Source organism: Panulirus ornatus, chromosome 61 (genome assembly GCF_036320965.1).
Source record: "Panulirus ornatus isolate Po-2019 chromosome 61, ASM3632096v1, whole genome shotgun sequence".
Taxonomy (NCBI): Eukaryota; Metazoa; Arthropoda; class Malacostraca; order Decapoda; family Palinuridae; genus Panulirus; species Panulirus ornatus.
Window position 1 is genome coordinate 4,139,024 of NC_092284.1, and position 27,505 is coordinate 4,166,528.

General features: G+C 40.9%; 1 protein-coding gene across 3 annotated transcripts in view; it reads left to right on the forward strand.

Moving 5' to 3' along the window:
- The window catches only part of Pde9 (phosphodiesterase 9), a 230,387-nt gene extending 203,112 nt beyond the window's left edge, over positions 1-27,275 (forward strand). For all 3 annotated transcript variants that reach the window (XM_071696727.1, XM_071696728.1, XM_071696726.1), the window contains 11 exons: positions 1,971-2,019; positions 6,979-7,106; positions 11,088-11,220; positions 15,554-15,655; positions 16,201-16,336; positions 17,083-17,205; positions 18,479-18,591; positions 19,660-19,810; positions 20,181-20,270; positions 22,152-22,313; positions 23,571-27,275. In XM_071696727.1, coding sequence (XP_071552828.1) covers positions 1,971-2,019; positions 6,979-7,106; positions 11,088-11,220; positions 15,554-15,655; positions 16,201-16,336; positions 17,083-17,205; positions 18,479-18,591; positions 19,660-19,810; positions 20,181-20,270; positions 22,152-22,313; positions 23,571-24,920 — 2,537 coding nt within the window. In that variant the 3' untranslated portion in view covers positions 24,921-27,275. The remainder of the gene's footprint in view (positions 1-1,970; positions 2,020-6,978; positions 7,107-11,087; positions 11,221-15,553; positions 15,656-16,200; positions 16,337-17,082; positions 17,206-18,478; positions 18,592-19,659; positions 19,811-20,180; positions 20,271-22,151; positions 22,314-23,570) is intronic.
- Positions 27,276-27,505: the final 230 nt, after the last annotated feature.

Sequence of the window (27,505 nt, forward strand, 5' to 3'; positions counted from 1 at the left end):
TACATGTGGTCGTATCAAAACGTACATGTGGTCGTATTTATATCACACGGTATTTGCGCTCGTGGCCGCCATCTTGTTTTCCTCGGCTTCCCTTCATTTAAATCGCAAATTTTGCTGTCACTTGCACAAAGCTGGTACGAGACCACGACAGGCGGGAGGCGAGGGAAGAGGAGGGGAACTTGAAAGCCCGTCGCTGGGTGAGCAAGATGGCGGACCCCACACAGCCCCCTCCCTCCCTCCTTGGTGGCCTGGTAAACAAACATGGTTGCCAGTGGTTCCTATCCGACACAAATATTTATGATCTGTATGACTCCATGTCTTCGTTAATCATCAAGTTTAGCAAGTCTACCAAAATTATTATTATTTTTAACATTATTATTAATTATTTACATCATTATCCCCCGCCAAAACACACCGACAACACCATGAAATTAAGAGAGAAATGTGGGTTTTGTGCCAGTACCTGGGCTGAAATTATCGTACGTCACAGAGAAGGGTCGGAATTGCGCATGCGCACGATATGAAGTGATGAGGAAAACGGGTTGTTGTATGTGAAGGAAGTAGGCCATACAGTTTTGATGTCTCCCCATTACTGATTTCAGACCCTTGGCCAAGGGTTTATGACCCTTGAACACGACGGTACGACCCTTGAGCACGACTTTACGACCCATGAACACGACGGTACAACCTTTAAGGGTCGTACCGTCGTGCTCAAGGGTGGTACCGTCGTGCTCGAAGGTCGTACCGTCGTGCTCGAAGGTCGTACCGTCGTGCTCATGGGTCGTAAAGTCGTGCTCAAGGGTCGAACCGTCGTGCTCAAGGATCGTACCGTCGTGCTCAAGGATCGTACCGTCGTGCTCAAGGGTCGTAAAGTCGTGCTCGAGGGTCGTACCGTCGAGTTCAAGGGTCGTGCTCGAGGGTCGTACCGTCGTGCTCAAGGGTCGTACCGTTGTGCTCGAAGGTCGTACCGTCGATCTCAAGGGTCGTACCGTCGTGTTCAAGGGTCGTGTACCGTTGTGCTCGAAGGTCGTACCGTGCGAAGGTCGTACCGTCGTGTTCAAGGGTCGTGTACCGTCGTGTTCAAGGGTCGTGTACCGTCGTGCTCAAGGGTCGTGTACCGTCGTGTTCAAGGGTCGTGTACCGTCGTGTTCAAGGGTCGTGTACCGTCGTGTTCAAGGGTCGTGTACCGTCGTGTTCAAGGGTCGTGTACCGTCGTGCTCAAGGGTCGTACCGTCGTATACAAGAATCTTGTAATACGTAAGAAGTGAATATTTACATATAGAGGAATCGAATGTGTACCCAGCCAATATATACACTTGAAATCCAATTTCGTAAAGGGGTTAAATTAAATGTTTGATATTGAATGTTTATTCGTATAGGCGTTGAATGTACACATGTGTAGACGGTAGATTTGTGAATGTGTAGTTAGAGAATGTGCACATATTTCGTAAGCAGTTGTGTGTGTTTGAAGATTTTACAAATCTTAAAATTTGAGCAGCTAGAATATGTCTTCAAGGCCTGTACATATTTATATGTAATTACGGTGTCTTTATATGTAAGTACTTCATACAGGTATGTATGATTTGCAAATATGTAGTCTTATATCATCCTTGAATAATTATTATACAACTGAGTAAGGATCTTTACCCGCGTATATTTTGCGACAAATACAACGGGAAAATAAATATGGATAAGTTACTCATGAAAACATGCCATTATTACCTCGTTTTCTTTGGTTGACTTGAGCATTAGAGAACAGGAAGATGCGGACGACACTAGACATAAATGATCGGTTTATTTATAACTTATAAAGTATATTATTAGACTACTACTACTACTACTACTACTACTACTACTACTACTACTACTACTACTACTACTACTACTACTACAACTACTACCACTACTACTACTGGTATCAGTAGCAAATGAAATAATAGTAATAATAATATTTTCTATTTTGCCTACAGGAAGTAAACTCAAGTGTCTGGGCCTTGATCTTATGGACTTGGAGGAAAGGTAAGTTTACCTTCACCATCTTACCCCACGCCCCTTACCTAAGCCTCTTGACCTTACACCTGAGCCTCTTACCTTACCATAGTGGCTGTATCAACACGTCTCTCCAAACTACCATTGACCCACGCATCTGGTTGTTATGTAACACCTACTTCACGAAGGAAGCCATTAATAAACTGTCCTTTTCCTCTTAATTGTGGCTTTAGGTAGTTCTGTAGTTAAGGTGGGAATGAGATCACCTTGTTTGGGGGGGGGGAGGACAGTTAACAACCCCCCCCCCCCCACCTCTTCCCCGAATCGCTAGTTCACTCCAGAGGTGGAGGGGTAAGGGGTAGGTGAGGGTTGCATACTCTCCCTGCTACTGATTGTAGCGCAGCGCTGAGCCCGCTTCAGCATCACGTATTATAGCCTCTCCCGACCTTATACAGTAGGGTCATGATGGGTAGGTCATCAACACTAAGGAGGGGGGGGAGTTTTCTGACTATGGCTGCATTCACGTAAGAGAAAAAGAGATGAGGGTTGACCCCTGTTTTGGGTTTTAAATTACGAGGATAAAATCTATGGTCTTTGACGTGTGTGTGTGTGTGTGTTTTTAGCTATAGGTGTACGTAAGAGTTAATGTGTGTTCGATATAGCATAGTGTCCCCCTCGGGTACCATAGAGAATCGGGTGCATGGACCCGTTTTCTCAAAAAAAAAAAAGTATAAGATAGAAAACGTGTTATGGTAACTATGGATACAATTTTAATTGTGACCCATGGCTTGTGTAAGCTTGTAATATTAACATCTTGTGTTGTATAATATTCCTTAATGAGTCATAAGACTTTTAAAACATTTTAACATGTTAGTTAAATGTGGGTTCTGGTAACCTTAGACTTGTGTTTGTGTGTGTCTCTGTGTGTGTGTATGTGTGTGTGTCTGTGTGTGTGTGTGTGTGTGTGTATCTGTGTGTGTGTGTGTGTGTATGTGTCTGTGTCTGTGTGTCTCTGTGTGTGTGTGTGTCTCTGTGTGTGTGTGTGTGTGTCTCTGTGTCTGTCTGTGTCTCCGTGTGTGTGTGTGTGTGTATGTGTGTGTGTGTGTGTGTGAGCGACAAGTCATAGAAATTTACTCTTAATCTTTTTGAATTTGTTTTAACAAAGACGTGAAGTCAAATTGATCAAAAATAAAAAGTCAATTAAGATTATTTACCTTGGCAATATGCAAATGAGGTTTAGATATGGCGAATTTTTGAGAAAAAAAGAAAAGAAATTAGGTTATAATTTTTATGGTGTTGACTTCTACCAGACTTTGCCTATGAGCAAAACTCACGTCAGATGTGAGAAATATTATTATGGTAATGTTCATCAGTCAGTGTTATGTCCCAGTTGTCCTCCGTGAACAATTTATGATCTTGAACATTTTGTTCATCAGTTATACACACTTGTAGTTCAGTATCGGACCACATACTCGGTCATAGAGAGGTGTCAAAGTGTGATGTTTACGTATGACCTGTACATCCCCGGGTCTCGAACTTGTGTACGTGATATCTCATGATTGGCTTGTTGGATTTAGGTCAAAGTTATACAGCAGTTAGACCATAATGAGGTCTACCTCTGGTTAAAGTTTGATGGTCAGGGGTCAAAGGTCGAGGTCACAATATTGTTTTTTACTAAAATGCTGCTGGAGAATTGGACACACGTTATCCAACTTTTGGCACGACGTACGTGGGTCAAAGTTGTACCACAGATGCTAAATTGACCGACGCACGTCTTGTATAATTGTTCATGACGGAGGTCAAAGGTCAAAGGCCTTTAAATAACCCGTTATTATTGATTCACAATTGGCCACAGCTTTAAAAAAAATGGCGTTGATTTACAGTTAGTACAGAATCATACACACGGAACAGTACTTTTGACAAGGATGTTTTACACAACATATATTTTAAAATCTTGTAAACATATCACGTAATCCAATGTATTTTTTCCGTATTTACATTCGTACATAAGTTCCCGTGAGAGTCTGGTGTTGACCACACAGTGAGTGGCTGAGCCGCACAACAACAACAAGGACAACATCTCGCTTCACAAATGGGTTTGTTTATACCAGAAATCAATATGGCGACCCTGCAACCACATAGCCCGTAAGTGACGTCACGAACCTCATGACGTCACTCAGGGCGCAGCCATAGCCCCAGGTGACGTCACGGTTAGGCGCTTCTCTAACAATGTAAACAATAAACTCAAAATGCCTTATATATATATATATATATATATATATATATATATATATATATATATATATATATATATATATATATATATATATATTGCTATGAGTCCAGTAGGGGGAAAATGAAACACGAAAAGTTGCCAAGTGCACTTTCGCGTAATAATCACATCATCAGGTGAGACACAAGAGAGAAATAACAGTCACTTGATATACATCGAAGAGACGAAGCTACGACGCCATTTGGTAAACATGGCACACACACACACACACACACACACACACACACACACGCGTCTTACACCAGCCCACAGATGGCAGAGGGAATGGTAATTAAAGGGTAATTTAACATCTACATGTGGCTGAGGGTAATTAACGGGTAATTTGACCTTTAGGTACATACTAGGGTAAGTTAACCATTCAATATGACCTGTAAGGTTTAGACAGAGGTTTGAGTCTGTTTTTGCCTCTGCTGTCTAGTTAATTTAAGAGAAATGGCTCCTTATTAACCGAAATTTAACGTAACTTTGCTCCCTCCGTGAATTTATCCCACAGATGGCCCCATGTTAACACAAGATTAACAGAACATTTCCCATTGAATTTAACCTTCAGATATCCCCATATTATCCCAAAGTTAACATTGCTCCCCCCCTCATATATAACCTACAGTTAACCCCATATTAACCCCACCCCTTGCTCCCCCCTCATATATAACCCACACAACCCCATATTAACCCCACCCCTTGCTCCCCCTCATATATAACCCACAGTTAACCCCATATTAACCCCATCCCCTGCTCCCCCCTCATATATAACCTACAGTTAACCCCATATTAACCCCACACCCTGCTCCCCCCTCATACATAACCCACAGTTAACCCCATATTAACCCCACCCACTGTTCTCCCCTCATATATAACCCCATATTTTAACCCCACCCACTGCTCCCCCCTCATATATAACCCCATATTAACCCCACACCCTGCTCCCCCTCATATATAACCCCATATTAACCCCACACCCTGCTCCCCCTCATATATAACCCCATATTAACCCCACACCCTGCTCCCCCTCATATATAACCCCATATTAACCCCACACCCTGCTCCCCCTCATATATAACCCCATATTAACCCCACACCCTGCTCCCCCTCATATATAACCCCATATTATCCCCACACCCTGCTCCCCCTCATATATAACCCCATATTAACCCCACCCCCTGCTCCCCCTCATATATAACCCACAGTTAACCCCATATTAACCCCACACCCTGCTCCCCCTCATATATAACCCCATATTAACCCCACACCCTGCTCCCCCTCATATATAACCCCATATTAACCCCACACCCTGCTCCCCCTCATATATAACCCCATATTAACCCCACCCCCTGCTCCCCCTCATATATAACCCACAGTTAACCCCATATTAACCCCATCCCCTGCTCCCCCTCATATATAACCCACAGTTAACCCCATATTAACCCCATCCCCTGCCCCCCCTCATATATATAACCCATATTAACCCCACCCACTGCTCTCCCCTCATATATAACCCACACAACCCCATATTAACCCCACCCCTTGCTCCCCCTCATATATAACCCACAGTTAACCCCATATTAACCCCACCCACTGCTCTCCCCTCATATATAACCCACACAACCCCATATTAACCCCATCCCCTGCTCCCCCTCATATATAACCCACAGTTAACCCCATATTAACCCCATCCCCTGCCCCCCCTCATATATATAACCCATATTAACCCCACCCACTGCTCTACCCTCATATATAACCTACAGTTAACCCCATATTAACCCCATCCCCTGCTCCCCCCTCATATATAACCTACAGTTAACCCCATATTAACCCCACCCACTGCTCCCCCCTCATATATAACCCACATTTAACCCCATATTAACCCCGTATTAACCCCACCCACTGCTCTACCCTCATATATAACCCAGAGTTAACCCCATATTAACCCCATCCCCTGCTCCCCCTCATATATAACCCACACAACCCCATATTAACCCCACCCACTGCTCCCCCCTCATATATAACCCACAGTTAACCCCATATTAACCCCACCCCTTGCTCCCCCTCATATATAACCCACAGTTAACCCCATATTAACCCCATCCCCTGCTCCCCCTCATATATAACCCACAGTTAACCCCATATTAACCCCATCCCCTGCTCTACCCTCATATATAACCCACAGTTAACCCCATATTAACCCCATCCCCTGCTCTACCCTCATATATAACCTACAGTTAACCCCATATTAACCCCACCCACTGCTCCCCCCTCATATATAACCCACAGTTAACCCCATATTAACCCCATCCCCTGCTCCCCCTCATATATAACCCACACAACCCCATATTAACCCCACCCACTGCTCCCCCCTCATATATAACCCACAGTTAACCCCATATTAACCCCACCCCTTGCTCCCCCTCATATATAACCCACAGTTAACCCCATATTAACCCCATCCCCTGCTCTACCCTCATATATAACCCACAGTTAACCCCATATTAACCCCATCCCCTGCTCTACCCTCATATATAACCTACAGTTAACCCCATATTAACCCCACCCACTGCTCCCCCCTCATATATAACCCACATTTAACCCCATATTAACCCCGTATTAACCCCACCCACTGCTCTACCCTCATATATAACCCAGAGTTAACCCCATATTAACCCCACCCCCTCATGTCCCGTGTCACTTGGCTGTTGCAGGTTGGGTGAGGTGGAGCGGTCTGTGGCAACGTTACGTGCAGATCTTCCACCTGTAGTGGAGGAGCTGAGGAGGGCCGTGGACGCTTTTAGGATGAGGCTAGAGACGACCGAGCACCTATCCTGGCTAGGTGAGTGTCTATCCTGGCTAGGTGTGTGTCTATCCTGGCTAGGTGAGTGTCTGTCCTGGCTAGGTGTGTGTCTATCCTGGCTAGGTGAGTGTCTATCCTGGCTAGGTGAGTGTCTATCCTGGCTAGGTGTGTGTCTATCCTGGCTAGGTGTGTGTCTATCCTGGCTAGGTGTGTCTATCCTGGCTAGGTGAGTGTCTGTCCTGGCTAGGTGTGTGTCTATCCTGGCTAGGTGAGTGTCTGTCCTGGCTAGGTGAGTGTCTATCCTGGCTAGGTGAGTGTCTGTCCTGGCTAGGTGTGTGTCTATCCTGGCTAGGTGAGTGTCTGTCCTGGCTAGGTGAGTGTCTATCCTGGCTAGGTGAGTGTCTATCCTGGCTAGGTGTGTGTCTATCCTGGCTAGGTGAGTGTCTATCCTGGCTAGGTGAGTGTCTATCCTGGCTAGGTGAGTGTCTATCCTGGCTAGGTGTGTGTCTGTCCTGGCTAGGTGAGTGTCTATCCTGGCTAGGTGAGTGTCTGTCCTGGCTAGGTGTGTCTATCCTGGCTAGGTGAGTGTCTGTCCTGGCTAGGTGTGTGTCTATCCTGGCTAGGTGAGTGTCTGTCCTGGCTAGGTGAGTGTCTATCCTGGCTAGGTGAGTGTCTGTCCTGGCTAGGTGTGTGTCTATCCTGGCTAGGTGAGTGTCTATCCTGGCTAGGTGAGTGTCTATTCTGGCCAGGTGAGTGTCTATCCTGGCTAGGTGTGTGTCTATCCTGGCTAGGTGTGTGTCTATCCTGGCTAGGTGAGTGTCTGTCCTGGCTAGGTGTGTGTCTATCCTGGCTAGGTGAGTGTCTATCCTGGCTAGGTGAGTGTCTATCCTGGCTAGGTGTGTGTCTGTCCTGGCTAGGTGAGTGTCTGTCCTGGCTAGGTGAGTGTCTATCCTGGCTAGGTGAGTGTCTATCCTGGCTAGGTGAGTGTCTGTCCTGGCTAGGTGAGTGTCTATCCTGGCTAGATGAGTGTCTATCCTGGCTAGGTGAGTGTCTATCCTGGCTAGGTGAGTCTGTCCTGGCTAGGTGAGTGTCTATCCTGGCTAGGTGTGTCTATCCTGGCTAGATGAGTGTCTGTCCTGGCTAGGTGAGTGTCTATCCTGGCTAGGTGAGTGTATCCTGGCTAGGTGCGTGTCTGTCCTGGCTAGGTGAGTGTCTATCCTGGCTAGGTGAGTGTCTGTCCTGACTAGGTGAGTGTCTGTCCTGGCTAGGTGAGGGTCTATCCTGGCTAGGTGAGTGTCGGGTGAGGTCCCAGGTCCCTACGATTAGAAGTAAGGGCGTTAAAACACCTTTTCTGGATAGGTTGATGACCTCTGTGCCATCAGGATGTGGATAGAGACGACCGAGCACCTATCCTGGCTAGGTGAGTGTGCTCTCCAGGATAGTGGGATGACGTCCCAGGCCGTCGGGATGAGGGATAGAGCGCCAAAACACCTGTTTTGGCATGGGATAGTGAGGTTGACACCCCTTGGATGAGGATAGAGACGACCCAGGCTAGGTAAATGCTTCTCTGCATCGTGGAGTGTGTCTCCCAAACCTCCAGGATGGGGGATAGAGGCGTCAGAACACCTATCCTGGATAGATTGGCTTTACTGGCGTGAGAAATGTTAATCCTGGGTGACGGAAGGGACGCCCTTAGCCTTCCCCTTCCCCACCCCTCTATCCTGGATAGATGTGACCTCCAGGATGGGGCTAGGTGTGGGATAGGAGCCCCCCCATCACCGTATCAAAAGGCCCTGAGGGCTTGTGGTGAGGGGAGATGAAGAGAATGGGAAGGGTGAGGGAGAGGGGACCTGGCCGACGTAAGGGAGCCAAGATGTAAACAAGGTCAAGACCAAGTGACATGTCAGGAAGCTTCCCATTGGTCGCCTCCACCAGACCAAACGAGTGTTTTGATTGGTTGTTCCTCGTGATAGGCGGAGCCTCGAGTGTGTTTCTTAACCAATGACAGTCAGTAAAAGGTATATATATATTTGTATTTCCTATGTAAATTTATGTATATCATGTATGTGCTTTTGGTATATCTTTACGTTTGTTGTATTATCGAGTGTTTAGCAGCGGAGGATCACATCTCGCACCAGCCACTCCTGGTAGTAGTCAAATATATTTACGTCCTGGAAAACGTTTGGGTCTCTCGTTGTTGATCTTGTTGTGAATTAACAGAAATTATTTAAAAAAAATTCTCCCACACAAGACGACATTTAAAACTTTAATATACTATTAAAGACGACTGTGCGACCTTTAGTTATGCTGGCTTTGACCTGAACCTTGCACGACCTTTGAGGTATGTCTATATGACCTTTGACCTGACCGTTATTTCCTATCAGGTCAAAGGCCTAGACTGTCGTATCAATACCGGTTAACACTGTCGCCCTCAATGGTTTATTGAATAATGAATAAAATCCATTATTCAGTAAGCGATCACTAAATGATATTGCCGAGACTCATTACTAACGCCATCTGTTGAATGGGGGACAAACTATAAAGTTTCCAGATCGTCCAATAAGAACATATTTAAGTTTCCTGTCTTGTACAAATCATTGTTATTGTTTTGGGTTAATCAGCTGATCGCTCGAACGTTTGTATTGGGTCAATCAGCTGATCGCTTGAACGTTTGCCATGGGTCAATCAGCTGATCGCTTGAACGTTTGTTTTGGGGTCACTCAGCTGATCGCTTGAACGTTTGTTTTGAGTCAATCAGCTGATCGCTCGAACGTTTGTTTTGGGTCAATCAGCTGATCGCTTGAACGTTTGTTTTGGGTCAATCAGCTGATCGCTTGAACGTTTGTTTTAGGTCAGTCAGCTGATCGCTTGAACGTTTGCCATGGGTCAATCAGCTGATCGCTTGAACGTTTGCCAACCACGTGTTGATTCTGACGTCGAGAAACGTTTGTACCAGAATGGTTTATTTCTTCATTTATCTCTGTTAGTTGTAAGGGATGAGTGTTCTTCAGTGACCATCTCCTTTGATATACTTCCACATCGTCTTCATTGTGGCTCAAGGGTCCAATTTTCATGACTTCAGCGGCAGATAAGCTTTTACAACTTTTCTCTCTAAGCTTAAACTTTTGAAAAGCTTTTTTTTTTTCCTCCTGTTGTACCACGAGATTTGAATTGGCAATAACTCACAACATCTCTTTTCGTACGGTGCAGGTTTTACAACCTCCACAACCTCTCCCTCGCTCGCTGACTTTACACTTTCCACAACTCTCCTTCCCTCTGTGCAAAGTTTTCAGATTCAAGGAACCTCACAAGTCAGTTATGGATGTGGAAGAAATGCCTACCACTGTAAAGGTGATTTGCACTTTACGAGCTTCCTAAGGAACATCATTTTTCACTTGTGGTGCTTGAGGTGATGGTAGAGAAGGTTGCTGTCATAGTCAAGGGGGAAATTTTGAGAGAGAGAAAGAGAGAGAGAGAGAGAGAGAAGTAAGTTAAAGACTTGTATAAGTCCACAGAACTGTTACAAACCTCACACAGTGTGTATTAGCATCTTGGATTGTATAAATCCACAGAACTGTTACAAACCTAACACAGTGTGTATTAGCAACTTGGATTGTATAAGTCTACAGAACTGTTACAAACTCACACAGTGTGTATTAGCAACTTGGATTGTATCAAATGTTCCAACATAATCTCAAAAAATGAGACAGGATGTTCTTTGCTTTCTCTCACAATGAGATGATTGTTGGCAAATCTTTCATTATTATGTTCACCGAGCATTTACTGCCACTGTATTCATATGAAAATATATGTTTATCTTTGTAAGCAGTGAGATTATCATGGCACTTTGTTTTATAATTATAGCTCTCAAGTATAGACGGTCTTTACCATTTTCAACTTTCAGGTAAGATTTTGTCTCGTAATTAGGTTAAGTGAGGTCAGCATTGGGTCATTGCCTGTATGTTCACCCCAAGTTGTCATAATAACCCACAGCTTCTCCCCTGTCTACCCCTGATGCAGGCTTCTACAAGCAGGGGATTGGAGAGCCCCTGGGGAGTGTGGCCAACAGTCACCCGTACTGGAAGCATGTCCATTACCGCAGGAAGGTGGAGGATGAGCTATCCACTGTTTTCAGCAAGTTTAGGGAGATCTGGTAAGTCTGTCTGCCATGCTGCTCCTCCTTGAACCCCCAAGACCCATGGCGTGTGGTGCCTAAGAGGTATTTTAAGCTGATGATCTTTACAATACAACCCTTGTGACATAGTGGTACGACCTTTGGGTATAAATTAATCTTAGAGGTTCAGGTTAAGTAGCATGCTATCATATCCTTGTGCTCAAAGGTCAGGTCATTGTGTCCCAGGGTTTATATTCATAACGAGTGTCTGAGAATAGCAGTGAAAATGACAGTTTGGATCCAGAAAATATTAAGATTCCACAGATGTTATTAGAGCAGTGGTTAGGTTAGGTTAGGTGGGATTCCCTGTGGTTGGAGGATAGATCTTGTATGGCTAGTTAAGATGTGGGATCCAGTGGACTTCATATCAAAATTAGGGGTCACACTGGCTCAATTATGGTTGGTCACCTTATTCATATAATCCTATATCCTCGTGTAGCTTTTAATGTGAAACTGTTTATTCCTAAACGATAACGACTCTGCTATCTTAAATTAAATTTATCAAAATTTAATGTTAGTTGGTTATCAAGTTTTATTGATGGACAGCTATCTTGATGTGGTGGATGGACCAAACTTATATTACATAAGTAGTTTCCACATCTGATATACTCTTAAAGGTCGGGTGTCAAGGGTCAAGGTCATGTTATCAGGTTTCTACAATACAAAATACAGGAAGCAGAAACATTATACAATGATAGTTTCTTGTTGCATTCTTAAGTCAACCTAACATAAGGGAAGGTGACTTTGAAGTTAACTTTTATAGCGAGAATCTTTTGTGAGAATTTCCTGAAGTAATTTCAGTTAAAGATGAACATGGGATCAGAAGAACTTAGTGTTGCAGTTTTTCACAGTATTCCCAGAAGTGGGCTTTAGCTGTTATCAAAGACATGCACAATGCTACCTATGTTGTTTTATGGGCATTATATTTTTCACAGAATTCACTGAAAAAAAAATAAGACTAGAAAGTAATAAGAATAGTAATAAGGAGCATATTCAATTGAATAGATAAAATAGATGGTAATGAATAACATATCCAATGAAGTAATCAGAAATAATGATGAATAACATGTCCAGTTAAATAACCAGAAGATAGATACAATCCCTGTTCAGCTTGTTTCCGTTTCGATGAAGTTTAATATTTTCTCATCAAAATTAGGTTACTTCTACAAGTGTGACTTGGTAACTGTAATAACTTTCCTTTCATACCATGAAGGGCTAAGCCTAGAAAGATACTGATTGAGAAAAACTTGCCAGTGACTAAATTTAGGGAAAATAGAGCAATAACATCCTTTACGTAATCAAAAATATGGAATATTTTCACTGCAACCTTCTGCAGCTGCTGACTGTAGATATTAAAGAACTTTACAGGCTATTTTTTAAATTATAAGTTTTTTTTTTTTGCTTTGTCGCTGTCTCCCGCGTTTGCGAGGTAGCGCAAGGAAACAGACGAAAGAAATGGCCCAACCCACCCCCATACACATTTATATACATACGTCCACACACGCAAATATACATACCTACACAGCTTTCCATGGTTTACCCCAGATGCTTCACATGCCCTGATTCAATCCACTGACAGCACGTCAACCCCGGTATACCACATCGCTCCAATTCACTCTATTCCTTGCCCTCCTTTCACCCTCCTGCATGTTCAGGCCCTGATCACACAAAATCTTTTTCACTCCATCTTTCCACCTCCAATTTGGTCTCCCTCTTCTCCTCGTTCCCTCCACCTCCGACACATATATCCTCTTGGTCAATCTTTCCTCACTCATTCTCTCCATGTGCCCAAACCATTTCAAAACACCCTCTTCTGCTCTCTCAACCACGCTCTTTTTATTTCCACACATCTCTCTTACCCTTACGTTACTTACTCGATCAAACCACCTCACACCACACATTGTCCTCAAACATCTCATTTCCAGCACATCCATCCTCCTGCGCACCACTCTATCCATAGCCCACGCCTCGCAACCATACAACATTGTTGGAACCACTATTCCTTCAAACATACTCATTTTTGCTTTCCGAGATAATGTTCTCGACTTCCACACATTCTTCAAGGCTCCCAGAATTTTCGCCCCCTCCCCCATCCTATGATCCACTTCCGCTTCCATGGTTCCATCCGCTGCCAGATCCACTCCCAGATATCTAAAACACTTTACTTCCTCCAGTTTTTCTCCATTCAAACTCACCTCCCAATTGACTTGACCCTCAACCCTACTGTACCTAATAACCTTGCTCTTATTCACATTTACTCTTAACTTTCTTCTTTCACACACTTTACCAAACTCAGTCACCAGCTTCTGCAGTTTCTCACATGAATCAGCCACCAGCGCTGTATCATCAGCGAACAACAACTGACTCACTTCCCAAGCTCTCTCATCCCCAACAGACTTCATACTTGCCCCTCTTTCCAAAACTCTTGCATTCACCTCCCTAACAACCCCATCCATAAACAAATTAAACAACCATGGAGACATCACACACCCCTGCCGCAAACCTACATTCACTGAGAACCAATCACTTTCCTCTCTTCCTACACGTACACATGCCTTACATCCTCGATAAAAATTATAAGTATTGTGCTTAATATTAATAGTTGTAATGGAAGCTGTAAGTACATTAGAATTGGACAGTTGATAACTTCATCTGTAGAGGATTAGTTGCAATGCTCAGTTTATTATTTATATAAAAATTTAAGAATCATACATAATGTCCTTCAGAACAAACTTGATATCTTTATATGGAAAAAAGTACGCAACTGCATCTGTGATGTTCTAAACATAAAACAAAATTGTATGTTCATCACTTGATTAAGCAGTCCGGAGTGTGCCACTACAGATGAGTTGCCCAGACCAGAAGCTGGTGAGGATCAATGGTAACCTTCAGCAGGATTAACTTCCCAGTCGTGGAACATGGCTAAGAGGATTATAGAGTTGGGTTGGGGGAGAACGCCATGCGTCTCACTTGGTTTTGTACAGTCTCAAGCACGTCCATTTGAATGGTGAAATGAAAGAGTTTTCATGTGTGACTCTGTCAGTCATTTTCATGACCTCTGATGAATCATGCATTGATATGATGTGAAGATCACAAGATATTTTCTCTCTGTCTCCACCTGTAGTTACCTAATGGATCTGGTGGTGGTCTTTCGATTGATTAGATTTTTTGGAAACTGACCCCCAAGTAATTAGCATTGCCATGTCAGATGTTTGATTCCAGTGAGCCTTACCTTTTTCCTTGATGCAGGTTATAAATTTCAAACATAGTGAAGACAGTAAATGGATTAAATTTAGTAATATCACTTCATCATTCATATTTTCTTTTATAGTATGCTGCAAAAGTAGGTGTAATATATATGTGATTATGTATTCCACAATCCCTTAATGTACAGGCAAGTCCTCAGGAGAAATTATGGAGAAAGGTTGGAGGGAGCTCTGTGCTGTACTTGCGGGAGAGGTTAATTAAAGCTGGCCTGGGGAAAGGTGGGTCTGGTATGTTCCTTTGAAATCTAATGAACTTGTTAAGGGCTGCTTTGAGGGACAGGTCAGGTAAATACTTCCACGCTGGTCTTGCACTCGTATATGTCCCTCTGACTCACCGTCATTATTCAGACTCCCTTTAATTAGACTCACTTGCTCATTCCTACAGACAGTACCATCATTCTTCATACTTAATTTATTCTTTGACTTCACTCAATTTATCTCATTAATTCTTCTCCCACACTGGTTCCTAAACTCTTACATAACCCACCCACTACTTCACATCTTCATCCCACACACTCATTCAGTAAACTAAGATCTCAGACTCAACTCGTGTATGCAATCACACACACTCAGCCCACATACTTCACCTGGATGTAGACAAACTCATGCGTGGATGCTTTCCTTGTAAGAGCTTTGTTTCCCTGAAAGCTCTGCCTCCAGGATTTCTCCCTGACTCCTGTGTGTCCCTTCATCTGCTAAATTACCTCTCCTGCTTTAGTTTTCCTTTTCTGGTTAAGTGTCTTTGTGTTCTTTCTTTGTCTTCTGGCCTTCCCAAAGTTTGTCTATTCTCGGAGTGTCCTCTTGCACTATGACTATTTCCTTTTCCCCTCAGAATATTTCCCTGACTTTCTCTGTGGCAGCCAGATGTCAACACACTTCGTGACTACTCCCAGAACCTCCCACAACCATCCCCTGAGTGTACCCCCATAAGTGTACCCCAACACTTGTGTTTCTCCTTCCTCATGCATTTCTTCCTGCCCTCTCTTAGTATTCTTCTGCCCCATGAGTTTTCCTCTACCCTCTGAATGCTGTATCTGACACTGCAGTGATGCTGTGGTGGAGGAAGAGACCCAGAAGTTGCTGCGGCTGCCTTCCTTCAACAACTGGGCCTGGGAGGACTGGGAGATGCTCCTCTTGCTCCAGCACATGTAAGTTGTTCATCTTATTAATTTCCATCCTAATTGATTAACCCCTCTCCACCATAGTTATATTTCACATTTTTTGTGCTTTTTCTAATACTCCTTTGTTTTCTGTGAACACAGGTTGAGGATGTGTGGGAGTGATGTTGCTATACATATGTACCTGATCCACCCCATTAAATTGTTCCCGTACCTCTGTACATGTTGACATTTCCTGTGATTGTTCCAGTGCCCCCATTCTCTCCTTCTCTTATGACTCACTCTCTGCCTTTCCAAATTGTACCCCAGCATCATGACTGTCCTCCACCTTTCTATTTTTTTTTCAATTTGCCATATTCATCCCCCATGATATTATTTTTGATTGTACGTACATTTTCATTTCTATCGATCTTTTCTCTATTTATTTTCTTTGATGGTAAGTTGATGCATGATTCTGTTATCTATGTAATTACCTCACCTTAGGTATTCTAACTCTTATCATCATTAGAATGGAATAGTTCTTGTAACTTGCACATTTTGAAAGTTTAGTGTTTGAGGGATGATTTTATCCTCAGGTATAATGACTTGGGCCTGATGGCCAAGTTCGGTATAGAGACAGAGGTCCTACGAGACTTCATGTGCAGAGTCTACCATTGCTATAATCAAGTCCCCTTCCACAACTTCCAACATGCTTTTTGTGTCACACAGATGGTGAGATCTGGTCATCTTTTAACATTTAAGAGGTAGTTTTGTTTGACAGTATTCTCTGCTTTGATTGTCATTTATTGTTTACTATCAGTGATTTCTTTCCATGTATGATGATGCTGCCAAAATATACTTTACAAAAAAGAATATTATCTGAGATATACAGCTAATGAAAATGAAAAATATAGCATACATGTGAACAAAGTAAATGGTTTAAAGTGTGAAGTAAAAAGATTTCTCTTTTAATAAGACATGTAATTTGGTTAGAAAGGCTAGAAAAGTATAGGAAACATTTATGACAGAGCTCTTTAACCTACTTTAGTTTGTAGATGAATGAAACAGATGGATTTCACACGTACAGTAGCAATGAAGCTGTGAAAGAGTAGGGAGACTGATGCTTCCTTCCATCAGGTTGAGCACTTTGTTGGATTCAGCAAGTGATGAGATGTGATGCTTGGAAAGATATCAGGAAAACTTAATAATATAGACATAGCTATAAGATGCTTATTGCATACTGAGTAGAACTTTTGTTTGACTACTGGGAAGACTAAAGGGAGGTTTATGTACCTGTAAATAAGCTTCTTTTTCTCTCCTAATGGTAAATGAAAGGCTGTTACTCTTATGTCAGAAATGAGTGCTTTATCTAAGGGGCATTATATCCATTGAAGACTTGCTTTTTCAGCTGATATTATTTCATCCAGAGTAATTGTCATACCTGAAAGGTTACATCTGATATCAATCTGTTGCCCTAGATGTACGGCATGATTTGTAAGTGTGACCTGCAGCGACGCCTAGGTGATTTGGATGTCTTGATTCTGTTGACCTCCTGTATCTGTCATGATTTGGACCACCCGGGCTTCAACAATATTTACCAGGCAAGTATGACAACAGTGGGGGAGGAGCCTTCGATGATATATGTTGTTATACCTCTTTTAAATAGTTTTCTGCCTTTGGAACTTAGTGACCATAGCATTTTGATGAGTTTTTACATTTGTACCCATCTTTGAACCTGTCCTTTATGATAATTAAGATGTAGTGACTCCTGCAAATTTCAGGACCAAAAGTAACTATAGTGACAAGGCCTGCTAGCATCTATGTACTTCGTTAATTTTGGAATCGTTTTGTCTTCAGAATTTAATCCCATTTTTTTTCTTAGGTTATATATATATGCTTGTTTTGAAATGTTTTTGCTGTCATCATATCATTGTGCCTGTTGACATATTTTCACATAAATTTGTGATTATATACAGAATGCCACCTAAGAATCTTAGATATTGTAATATTAATTACATTTTTTTACTTGCATTGTTTATGAGTCTATGGAAATTGGCTACAGTAGATTGTTTGCTCCCTTGAGCTGATTCTGTTCTTTATGACATGAAAGAACTTTTTTCCCACCCAGCCTGTGGTAGTTTTGTATCCCATGACCTGTTGATAGTTCTTCTTTCTGCAATATAACATTACCTCTTCTGTCAAAAATCTGTTGAGTTTCAATCTACATATTTTTTGTAAATTGAAAATACGTCTTCCTGCTTTCTGACTATATTTTTTTCTTTTGATAAACTGAAAGTATTTCTTCCTCACACAAACAGTACTCCTTTCCATGGCCTATCAGTACTTTTTACCAAGCACTAGACAAATTTCTCATGGCATTGTGGTATATCTCTCTCCTGCAGGAAAAAACTCAATCCATTTGCATAGCAATACTGTCACTTATCATTACCTTACAGCATTACTCCCTCCTTTTGCTAGACAAAACTTCTGCTGCTTTTCCCATGAGACTTTCGGATTCAACATTGAGATGCCTTTGTTGCCTGTGCCTCATTCTCACTCCTGTAACCTAATGATATTACCATTAACCAAGACCCAACAGTACAGCTAATTTCCGTGCCTCAGTCGTACTTTCCTCCACAGCAAAATTAATAGTACACCTGCTTCCTCTGGCTTCTGTTTTTCTCATTCTATTATAACTAATGATGACTCAGTCTACTTCTCCAATGGTAACTTCTTGCCAGGAAGCTTTCTGTCTTACACAACCTTACAATACCTCTTCTTATGATACCTCTGTCCACAGGGGGTGTGACAGTTTTCCTTATAACCCAATAATGCCTTACCTTCTGTAGCTTCACTGTTTTTCTCTGTTTGCAGATCAATGCCAGGACTGAGTTGGCACTGAGGTATAATGACATTTCACCCCTGGAGAATCATCATTGCTCTGTTGCCTTTACTGTTTTAGAGAGAAAAGAGTGCAATATATTCAGGTAAATGCCACATACAACTTATATTTCATGCATTTTCCTCTGCCATGAAATTTTCTCACAGAATATTCTTTCCTTTTGATTTTTCACTTGAATTATAAAGAAGCATTTTGTATTTGAAGGTGGCATATGGTATGAACTGTGATGGTGTTCTTGCACAACAAATTACCTTTGTGTTTAAAGTGATCAAGTAAGATGCTTTTTTTTCGAGTGCAGAAGTCCAGGTTTCACCTTGATGCAAAGGGCATAGGTTATAGATGTATGTGAGTGAGCTATGAGGCTATATGTACCTGATCTAGCCCTTGATATGGATCAGAGTAATGATGATAGCTTAGATAGAAATTCTGGTTATGGTATTTTAGGGTGATGGAGGTATTCTTTTCATACAGCTTATTTATGTGAAGACGTTTGCTACTAGGCCAGGTTAGGTATAGCATTTACTACACAGCAGTGATAAAGAGAAGCAGAAATAGATGAAGTAACTGAAGTTGCAGTGCTGATGTGTCAGAATCTATATTAGACCACTGATTTGGCCAGCAATGTTGGTGTAACCAAAGGTGGCATGTTATCAGAAGGAAAACGGAAGCTGTGCATAAAGATATCTTTATTTTGTAAAGAATGCATTAATTTTTCCATGGGATAAGCACAGACCTTCATTACCCACACATGAACTTGATTACTAGGCTATATCATTCCTGAAATTTTTAGTACACATGAAGAAATTAAGTTGAAGACACAACAGTTTGAAGTTATGTGACATAGATATCAATGATTTTGTGGTGTATTGTGTTTCAATCCCTTGAATTGTGCTGAAAACTATTTCCTGATATGATCATGAGACCAGCGTGCACTAATCATTCGTAAACATTTTGAATTTTCTGTCAAATTTTACATACAGGAAAATAATGATAATCAGTGCTTAGAATATACAGGGAAGAATTCATGTACCATATTGGTTTGAATTTATTTATTTTATATAGGAGGGCGTAACTTAAATGTTTTACCCTTCACCTACTCAGTGTTAAGTATTTCAATTGAAAGTCTAACTTCAGTACTTATCATATATTTCAGGAATGTTTCACCTGAAGACTACAGGAAAATAAGGGAAGGAATGATCCGGTGCATCTTAGCAACTGACATGGCTCGTCACAATGAGATTCTCTCCGACTTCCGTGAGGTCATACCAGAGTTCGACTTTGAGAACAGAGCTCATATCAATCTTGTATGTATTGCAGGAGGAGTTTCTTGGTTATGACTGTACGAAATCTTATGTGGGGCTTTTTACTGATTTTAGGCCTTAAGACAAAAAGGTACATTTATTTCTTATCTGATTAGGAATCACTGCTATAGACTGTAGATGATTTGGCAAACGTAAAAGCAGCATTAGAATTAATGCAAGTGCATATGATCAAATGCCACTAATTAGCTGTTGATATTTTCTTCATACTTGTTCACCATTTCCTGCATGGAAAAATATCACCAAGAGCTGATGAAGAATGATCTTATTTGCTCACATCCACTATCTAGTTGTCCCTGTTTTTATTTAATAAATTTGTCTCCCTTGTAATAGATTATTTCTCTCTTGATTTCAGCTGTCTATGGTCTTGATAAAAGTGGCAGACATTAGTAACGAGGCAAGACCACTGGACATAGCAGAGCCATGGCTTGAATGCCTGATGCAGGTATGTTGTTAGCAAGTGTAGATTTTGTCATCTGATGTCTGTGGGTTGGCTATCAGCAGCTGTTTGCTTGGGAACTGGATTTGTCGCTCTTGATTCATTACAAGGCAGTAAAACCTAAGTCCCTGTAGGTTGCACCTCTCAGGTTATGAAAGTAAGTCTGTCTTGCTTCTCTATGGATATCTGGGAGCTTTGATATGTACTTATCATTTTAAGCCTGCTAAGACTCGTCTCTTCCCTTAAGGGCTAAAACATCAATCTAGAGAAGAAATTTGTTGAACTCATGGCCATTTATGTGTGTTTATTTTCATATAAACATGAAGTGCATTATGTCAGCAAATTCTCTGGAGGTCAGTTCTGATGTTGATTTATCATGTAACTGTTTTCATTGTTTATCTGTAATCCCTGTTGCTTGACTAGATATAGAGTTATTATGCTCAACTCATATAACTGTTACAAATAAGGTATTTATCTCCTCTTCATCAAAATGCTTATGATATTATTGAGGGAAGGAAGTATGTTAGAAAGAAAAAGTTTATTATTAGAACTCCCCAGATATTTGTAGATTTTAGTCTTAAAAGTGAAAAGGGTATAGAAGAGACAAACAGAAGGAAAAAATTACACTGCTTTGCTGTTTGAAGAAAGTAGATAGTATCATAACAGTTAATCTTTGTGTTGTTGGTCTCCACACAGAAAATGTCGGAAGCAGCAGCTAGGCGCATGCCATAGATCCAGGCTTTGGTAGCAGGGACACGTGCAGACAGCTCATGAGTACAATGGCCAAAATAACACCTGTAGAACAGGGATAGGGCAGCAACATCAGAGCTTAGAGAAAGGGATGGTTTGAGAGAAGTGATACTTGGGTAACTTTTCAAATGGAAGGTTTTATTTTTTATGGCTGATAGAGGTGGAAGAAGAGCCAGCCCAGATGTTGACCAGTACTTCACACCGAGAGATAAGAAGTAGCTGCCTACATGAAAAATAATAATTATTGCACCTACACATATAGAATATCCATAGTTTTGCAGAAGCAGATTCTTTTTTACATTGATTATGTGGGGTTTCCAAGATAAAGTTAGGGGTATGGGTATGCCCATGCCTTGTAGTTAAGTCACTTTAAGTTGAATTTGTATCTTTTGTGAAACTTAATCATTGTATTCAGGAAATGTGGAGCGTGACACATCTTTTTAGTCTTTCTGTGTCCTAAAATTGATAGAATGTACCAGAGAGAAATTCTTTCAAGGTATATGCAGCATATTTTCCTAATAGACCCTTATCTATTTTCTTTTAGCTTTAATTTCATAGACTACCATTGCCTTCTATGGCTGTTTGTGTAAGTTCCAGAGCCTTATATGTTTACAATACCTTTTAATTAGCCTGTTTTCCTTGGATTTGGAGTATGGGCTGTCTCTTTCCCCATTTCTGGTGTATATATACATTCTCAAGAATAACCATATGTTTTATTTTTCAGTTTTCTTGTTCACCATTTCCCATCCTAGGGAGGTAGCAACCACCTTTTTTTTTCTTTTTTTGTGTTTCATTGTTTAATTATCCCTTAGAGACCATCTTCCCCGCCCAACCCTCTTTGAGCGACCTTCCTCCCACCCAAGCCTCTCTTTTCAGTCTGTGAATGTAGCAAAATGTAAACAACTCATCATTGCATGAATATGAAGAATCAGGAAAGTGATGGTTAGCAATAGGGAAAGAGTTTGGGCTTCAGGCTTCCTTTTCAAGTGGTACATGTGTTGTATCTTTCTTACTATACTGTCACCATCTTAGCTGGAAATGCACCTGTGGGTATGGCAGATTTCTAAAGCATTCTTGATAATATACATACCTTCAGTCTTTTTATTATGAAATCTAATATTTGAATAATCCTTACAGGAATTCTTCAACCAGAGTGATCTGGAGAAATTAGAGGGATTACCAGTATCACCCTTCATGGACCGAGAAAAAGTGACAAAGCCATCTTCTCAGTGCTCCTTTATTGGCTTTGTCCTTTTGCCACTGTTTGAAGCACTCGGAAAAGTTCTTCCAGAGTTAGATGTAAGAAATCTTTCTGTTATGTTTAGAGGTATCTTGAAGGATTTGGCAGTTTGTTGTATCTACATAATCATCTACTTCTATACTACCTCCATCTCCTCTCACTGTAGGTTTTGTGGTACTGACAGACACTTCATTTAAATCACATTACCACAGAGCTTACTTATTTCCATAGAAAATAGTAAATCATATATTTGTATACCCATGCAGTAGAACATAATCTTTGGCATTTTCTTATTATTATAAGTCTTCATCATACATATAATTTCCTTCAGTCTCCATACTATTTCTCTGTATTCTAACCTGTAGTTGCCATATGCCTTTAATGTTTTTCTCAGATAATGCAAAGAAGCTTCTCATTTCCATTTAAGTGATGTTTATCTGTCTACCTATCTATCAGTTCAACCAAAATATCCATCTCTTACTTACATTGCATGGCCTTTGTACTCAATCACACTATAACATTACTGCGCACATAGGTCACACAACACATCCTAGATGGCTTCACCTCCTCTGGACAGTATTAGAGGTATAAGATATCAACAGAGCATTTGATACGTTCTCCCAACTATCCTATGTAAAAGATTGTTGATTTTGTCTCCTTCCCACAATGATGACAAAAACATATTCAGAAAACTTTAGAACTGGCTGCTAAGCTGGTCACTCACAAATGATGTCTCGAAATTCCTCAAGCTCTGCCGTGCAGTTCCCCAAGGAAAACCTCTCTCCTACCCTCTTCAGTCTCATCTTACATGACCTCCCAACACCTCCAACAGAACACTGTGTAAAAGTCCTCTGATATGCAGATGACCTCACAATCATATTGTAAAGCCCTGACATTACCCAAACCACAATAAACATGCAACATTACTTGACACAATTAGAAAATTGACCCACTCAAAACAGAATGGTGACTGTATCCTCATAGAAACTCACCATTAGCCTCTTTACCTGAACAAATACAAATACAACCATAATCCTGAAAAGTCGACCCTTCTCAACAGAACAGATTTCTGACCATGCTAGGTATCACATATCATCCACACATGATATTTCCTTACCAGAGCTTTGATGAGGACCTCCCTCAATGTTTAGACTGTTTTCATAGAAAAAAATTGGGGGGGGGGAAAATTTGTAAACAGGAGGTAATAGGATGTCTCGTAGAATTTTTTTCTTGAAAAGAGCTTGATTGCCTTTTTAGAAACAATAATTGTGTTAAACTAATTAAAGTAACATCCACATACTTTTTTCTTTTTTTAGGAGCTGATCATCCAGCCAGTAAAGTATGCCCTGGATCATTATCGTCGACTCAATGAGGCCTCGAAAAAAGCTTCAGAGGAGCTGGAAGCTGCTCAAGCAGCAGAAGAAGAGAACCAACCAGAGAGGCCCAACAGCCAGTCATCTCAAGACAATGTCAGACGAATTGTGACAAAGACAGACAGTTCTCATAGCTTAGGAAGTAGAGCGTCATCTCGAGCATCATTTTATCGTGCCGTTACTGTTGATTGTGGAGATGTTGAGTTAGATGATGTTGACATGACTGAGACGGAAGTCGATGTGAGTGAAAGGACCTCTAGATTTAAGATTGCTACTGATGTACACAAGTCACCTTCAAGAAGGAATAGTTCTGAGCGCCGTAGTAGTCTAGGTGGGAGATCAAGTTGTGAGAGAACCATCTCTCCTAGAGCCCTTGAAGATCGGCTTCTCCCTCATGTAGAAGCCAAAATTGAACAAGAAGATAATGAATCACTCCCCGAGAAATATGAAAAAGAATCTTCTCTCTTTTCTCGCCTTAAGATTTTCTCTGAACGTCTTTCCTCAGGTGATAGGGATAAAAGTGCTAATGGTTCAACTCCTTTTGGGAAGGTGAGCACAAGGCATAAACAAGGGGGGCTGCAAGGGGTACTCAAACGAACTAGAAGCAAGTCAGAGCCTGCAAAAGAACGGCCCCACAGAACGTTTCATATAAGTAGGCCTAGAATTAGTTTTGGCATAAATACCCAGAAGCCACAAAGTGAGGAAAATATATTGAGTGACAATGAGAAAGAGGTGACGAAGGAGAAATGTAAAGGGTCCTCTTCAGAAATTCTATCTGCTGCTGAAATCAAAACTTCTACCTCCTTTGAGCTTCTAGAACCAAAGAAAAAACTGTGTGTGTTATCAGATGCTCATCCATCACCAACACTATCTGAAAAGTGTGCGTTGTCTTCAAACTCAGTTCTCAGGCATAAAGGTTTCAGCCTCTCTCTAGATGTGCTTCCCCGAAAAAATGGTCGCTCTCGGAAGTTTGGTACCGGGTCTCAGACTCCTGAAAACACTCCAGGTAGCTCTGAAGATGACCTTTTAGTGGAGGCCAAAAGACCACAGCTGGATGGAGCCTCTAAACATAGTCAACCTCATTCAATGCTCAACCAAACCAAAGGGTTCAGACCAACTGATAAATTACCTCTTGTTTTTTATGATTCTCCAAAGAACTCGAAGAAGAAACCCGAATCTACTAGGTCTTTAATATTCAAGTCATTCTCATTTAGAAAGAAATCTCCAACTAAAGATGAAGGGCTAAGGCACAAAGATAGTGACTCCCACAGTCCCAGTGTGGAGAAATTATGACAGGCACGAATCTGTTCGTGCTTATGAATGTTTTAAGGAATGCTTTTTGAGCCACTGTGAGGGTGTAACTAGTACATATCAAGTTGTGTAATGGTTGAGTGAGTCTTCCACAGTGGAACGTTTTGTACCATTGACCCCTCATTCTTTTATTTTTGTAAAACATGAAAAGTTGGTAGGTCACACATAATTGGCTTCTCTGGTTCCTGTGAACACATGAAGCAAATTGCAATTCATCCTTTAGCAGTGGAAGTGAAGCTTGAATTTGCTGAGCAAGCCATTCATACCTCAGGAACAAAGGCTGTGCTCAGAAGGCACAATTGGAAAGACTGGTGAATTCATGGTGCAATGATGTCATTCGTAAGTTGGTTGCATCATGGATATGTTCTTTGAATTTGTATTCTGAATACAGCCTGAAACCTATTATTTACAATATACAAATTTTTTGCTGCATCCAGGATAGATCACCGAGTGTAGATAACTAAGGGGATTACATGGGATTCCAAGGGATATAGTAATTTTTTTTTTTACACACATTTAATATATTGTCGCCACATGTTGAATCAACTCCAAGATATAGTCCCAGTATTAGTATCCCAGAAACTCCAATAGCTTAGCCAGGCATTTAATCACTGGAGAGCTTGATTTCTCTGTTTTGCTGGGGTTACTGTGCCATAAGTAGATAGGATGACTGCCATGTGATGTATGTGTCAAAAGTCTCATAACTACCTATTGAATATCAGTATTTTTCCAAACCTTTGGATACTTATATGTACATAATAACAGAGATATATGTGAATCTGAGTAAGATATTTATAAGTAGTTACTACAAGAAATCTACGAATTAGAAAGAATATGTTAGCGTAAATAGAATGTTATAGTTTGTGTTTTTATTCATACTGAAAATTGAAGATCAATATTTTTATTAAAGTATACATTGTATATAATTCAGATGTAGTCATGTTTCCCAATTTCTTGATATTTTATTTTCTGTACCAAAGATGAATGAAGGCTAACTTTCTTGTCTCGTGTTGACAATGGAAGCCACAGGATTTTAGTGAACAATTGTTAGATACTCTGTTAAGGTGAAAAGACAGAGAGATGTTGTGTATGTGTGTGGGTGTGTGTGTGTGGGTGTTATGATAGAATAGAAAGTACAGAGCTTTATGCTTTGACCAGTTGCATTACAAAACAATTGTGGATACATACAGCGACCCTTACCATACAGCAACCCATACCAAAGCTACCCCCCCTTTGTGGTTCACTGTTGCCTCATCTTTGCTGTGCTGAAATGCATCCATTCAATGTGCCTGAGTGTATAGTTTTTTACTGAGTGTGAAATGTATCCAGTGAGAACTACAGATGTTTTTAACACATTCTTACATGCACAGGATGAATTGTAGACAATGGTCATGATTCATTATTATCTTAGTTGCTGATGTGCATTCAGCAAATTTTGAAAAGCAAGAATAGTGATAGTACTTGTAATGTTGTCTTTCACCATTTTGAGTTGTGGAATATATCCAGTGATTTGCCAGATATTATTTTTATTATTATTATTATTATTATTATTATTATTATTATTATTATTATTATTACTATTGTTAGTATTATTATTACTATTATTATTATTATCATTATTATTATTATTATTTTTTTTTTTTTTTTCCAAAAGAAGGAACAGCGGGGGCCAAGGTGAGGATATTCCAAAAAAGGCCCAGTCCTCTGTTCTTAACGCTACCTCGCTAACGCGGGAAATGGCGAATAGTTTAAAAGAAAGATTATTATTATTATTATTATCATTATTATTATTATTATATAACCCCAGGATTCCTTCTCCAGAGATTCCTGCAGCTTCAAGACTGCATTACAATCAGTAGCACGAAATGGACAAACTCCATTTCAGTGAGAAATTCGTCAGTGAGATTGTACTCCAGTGATACATTCTCGCCGAAATGACTTTTTACTCACATTTTCATCACAAGTTGGAGAAGTCCAGTAACACCGATAACAGAATACAACCTGTTATTTACTTTGTGCTTGTTAGTGAAGTGGTTGTTGATGCCTGTGCCCTCATCATATTGGTCTTCCTTTATCCCAAACCGAGTCGATGGTTGTTTTTGTTTTAACCTCAATTATTGGTTATGAATAAAGTTGTCAAAGCTGTACAAAATGTGTTTGTAGAATTAAACTAAGACAAAAAGTGCTGTTTTATAGATTTTTATGACAATAAGGAAGCCAGTTTTCCTTGATGTTTTAAGTGTTTAGAACGTGGTATCGGTGTTGTATGAAGAACTCTGTGAAAAAATGTTCTGAGATTTTTGTGCTGACCATTGAATAAACATTTTCAGTGAATGAGATGAGTGTTTTCCTAGTTAGAGGTTTATGTTATGAAGCTGAAGAATAAATTTTGCAAGTAAGGATAAATAGAATGCAGGACTAAAGCTGCCATGAATGTTTGTAGGTGTAGCATGTATCCTGTGGTAACCTTTCATAACACGGAAAATATACTGAGCCCTTGAGAAATATATAGTGCTCGCTAAGGCCCATACAGGCTCTTTACAATTATTAGTTGATATTTAACATAC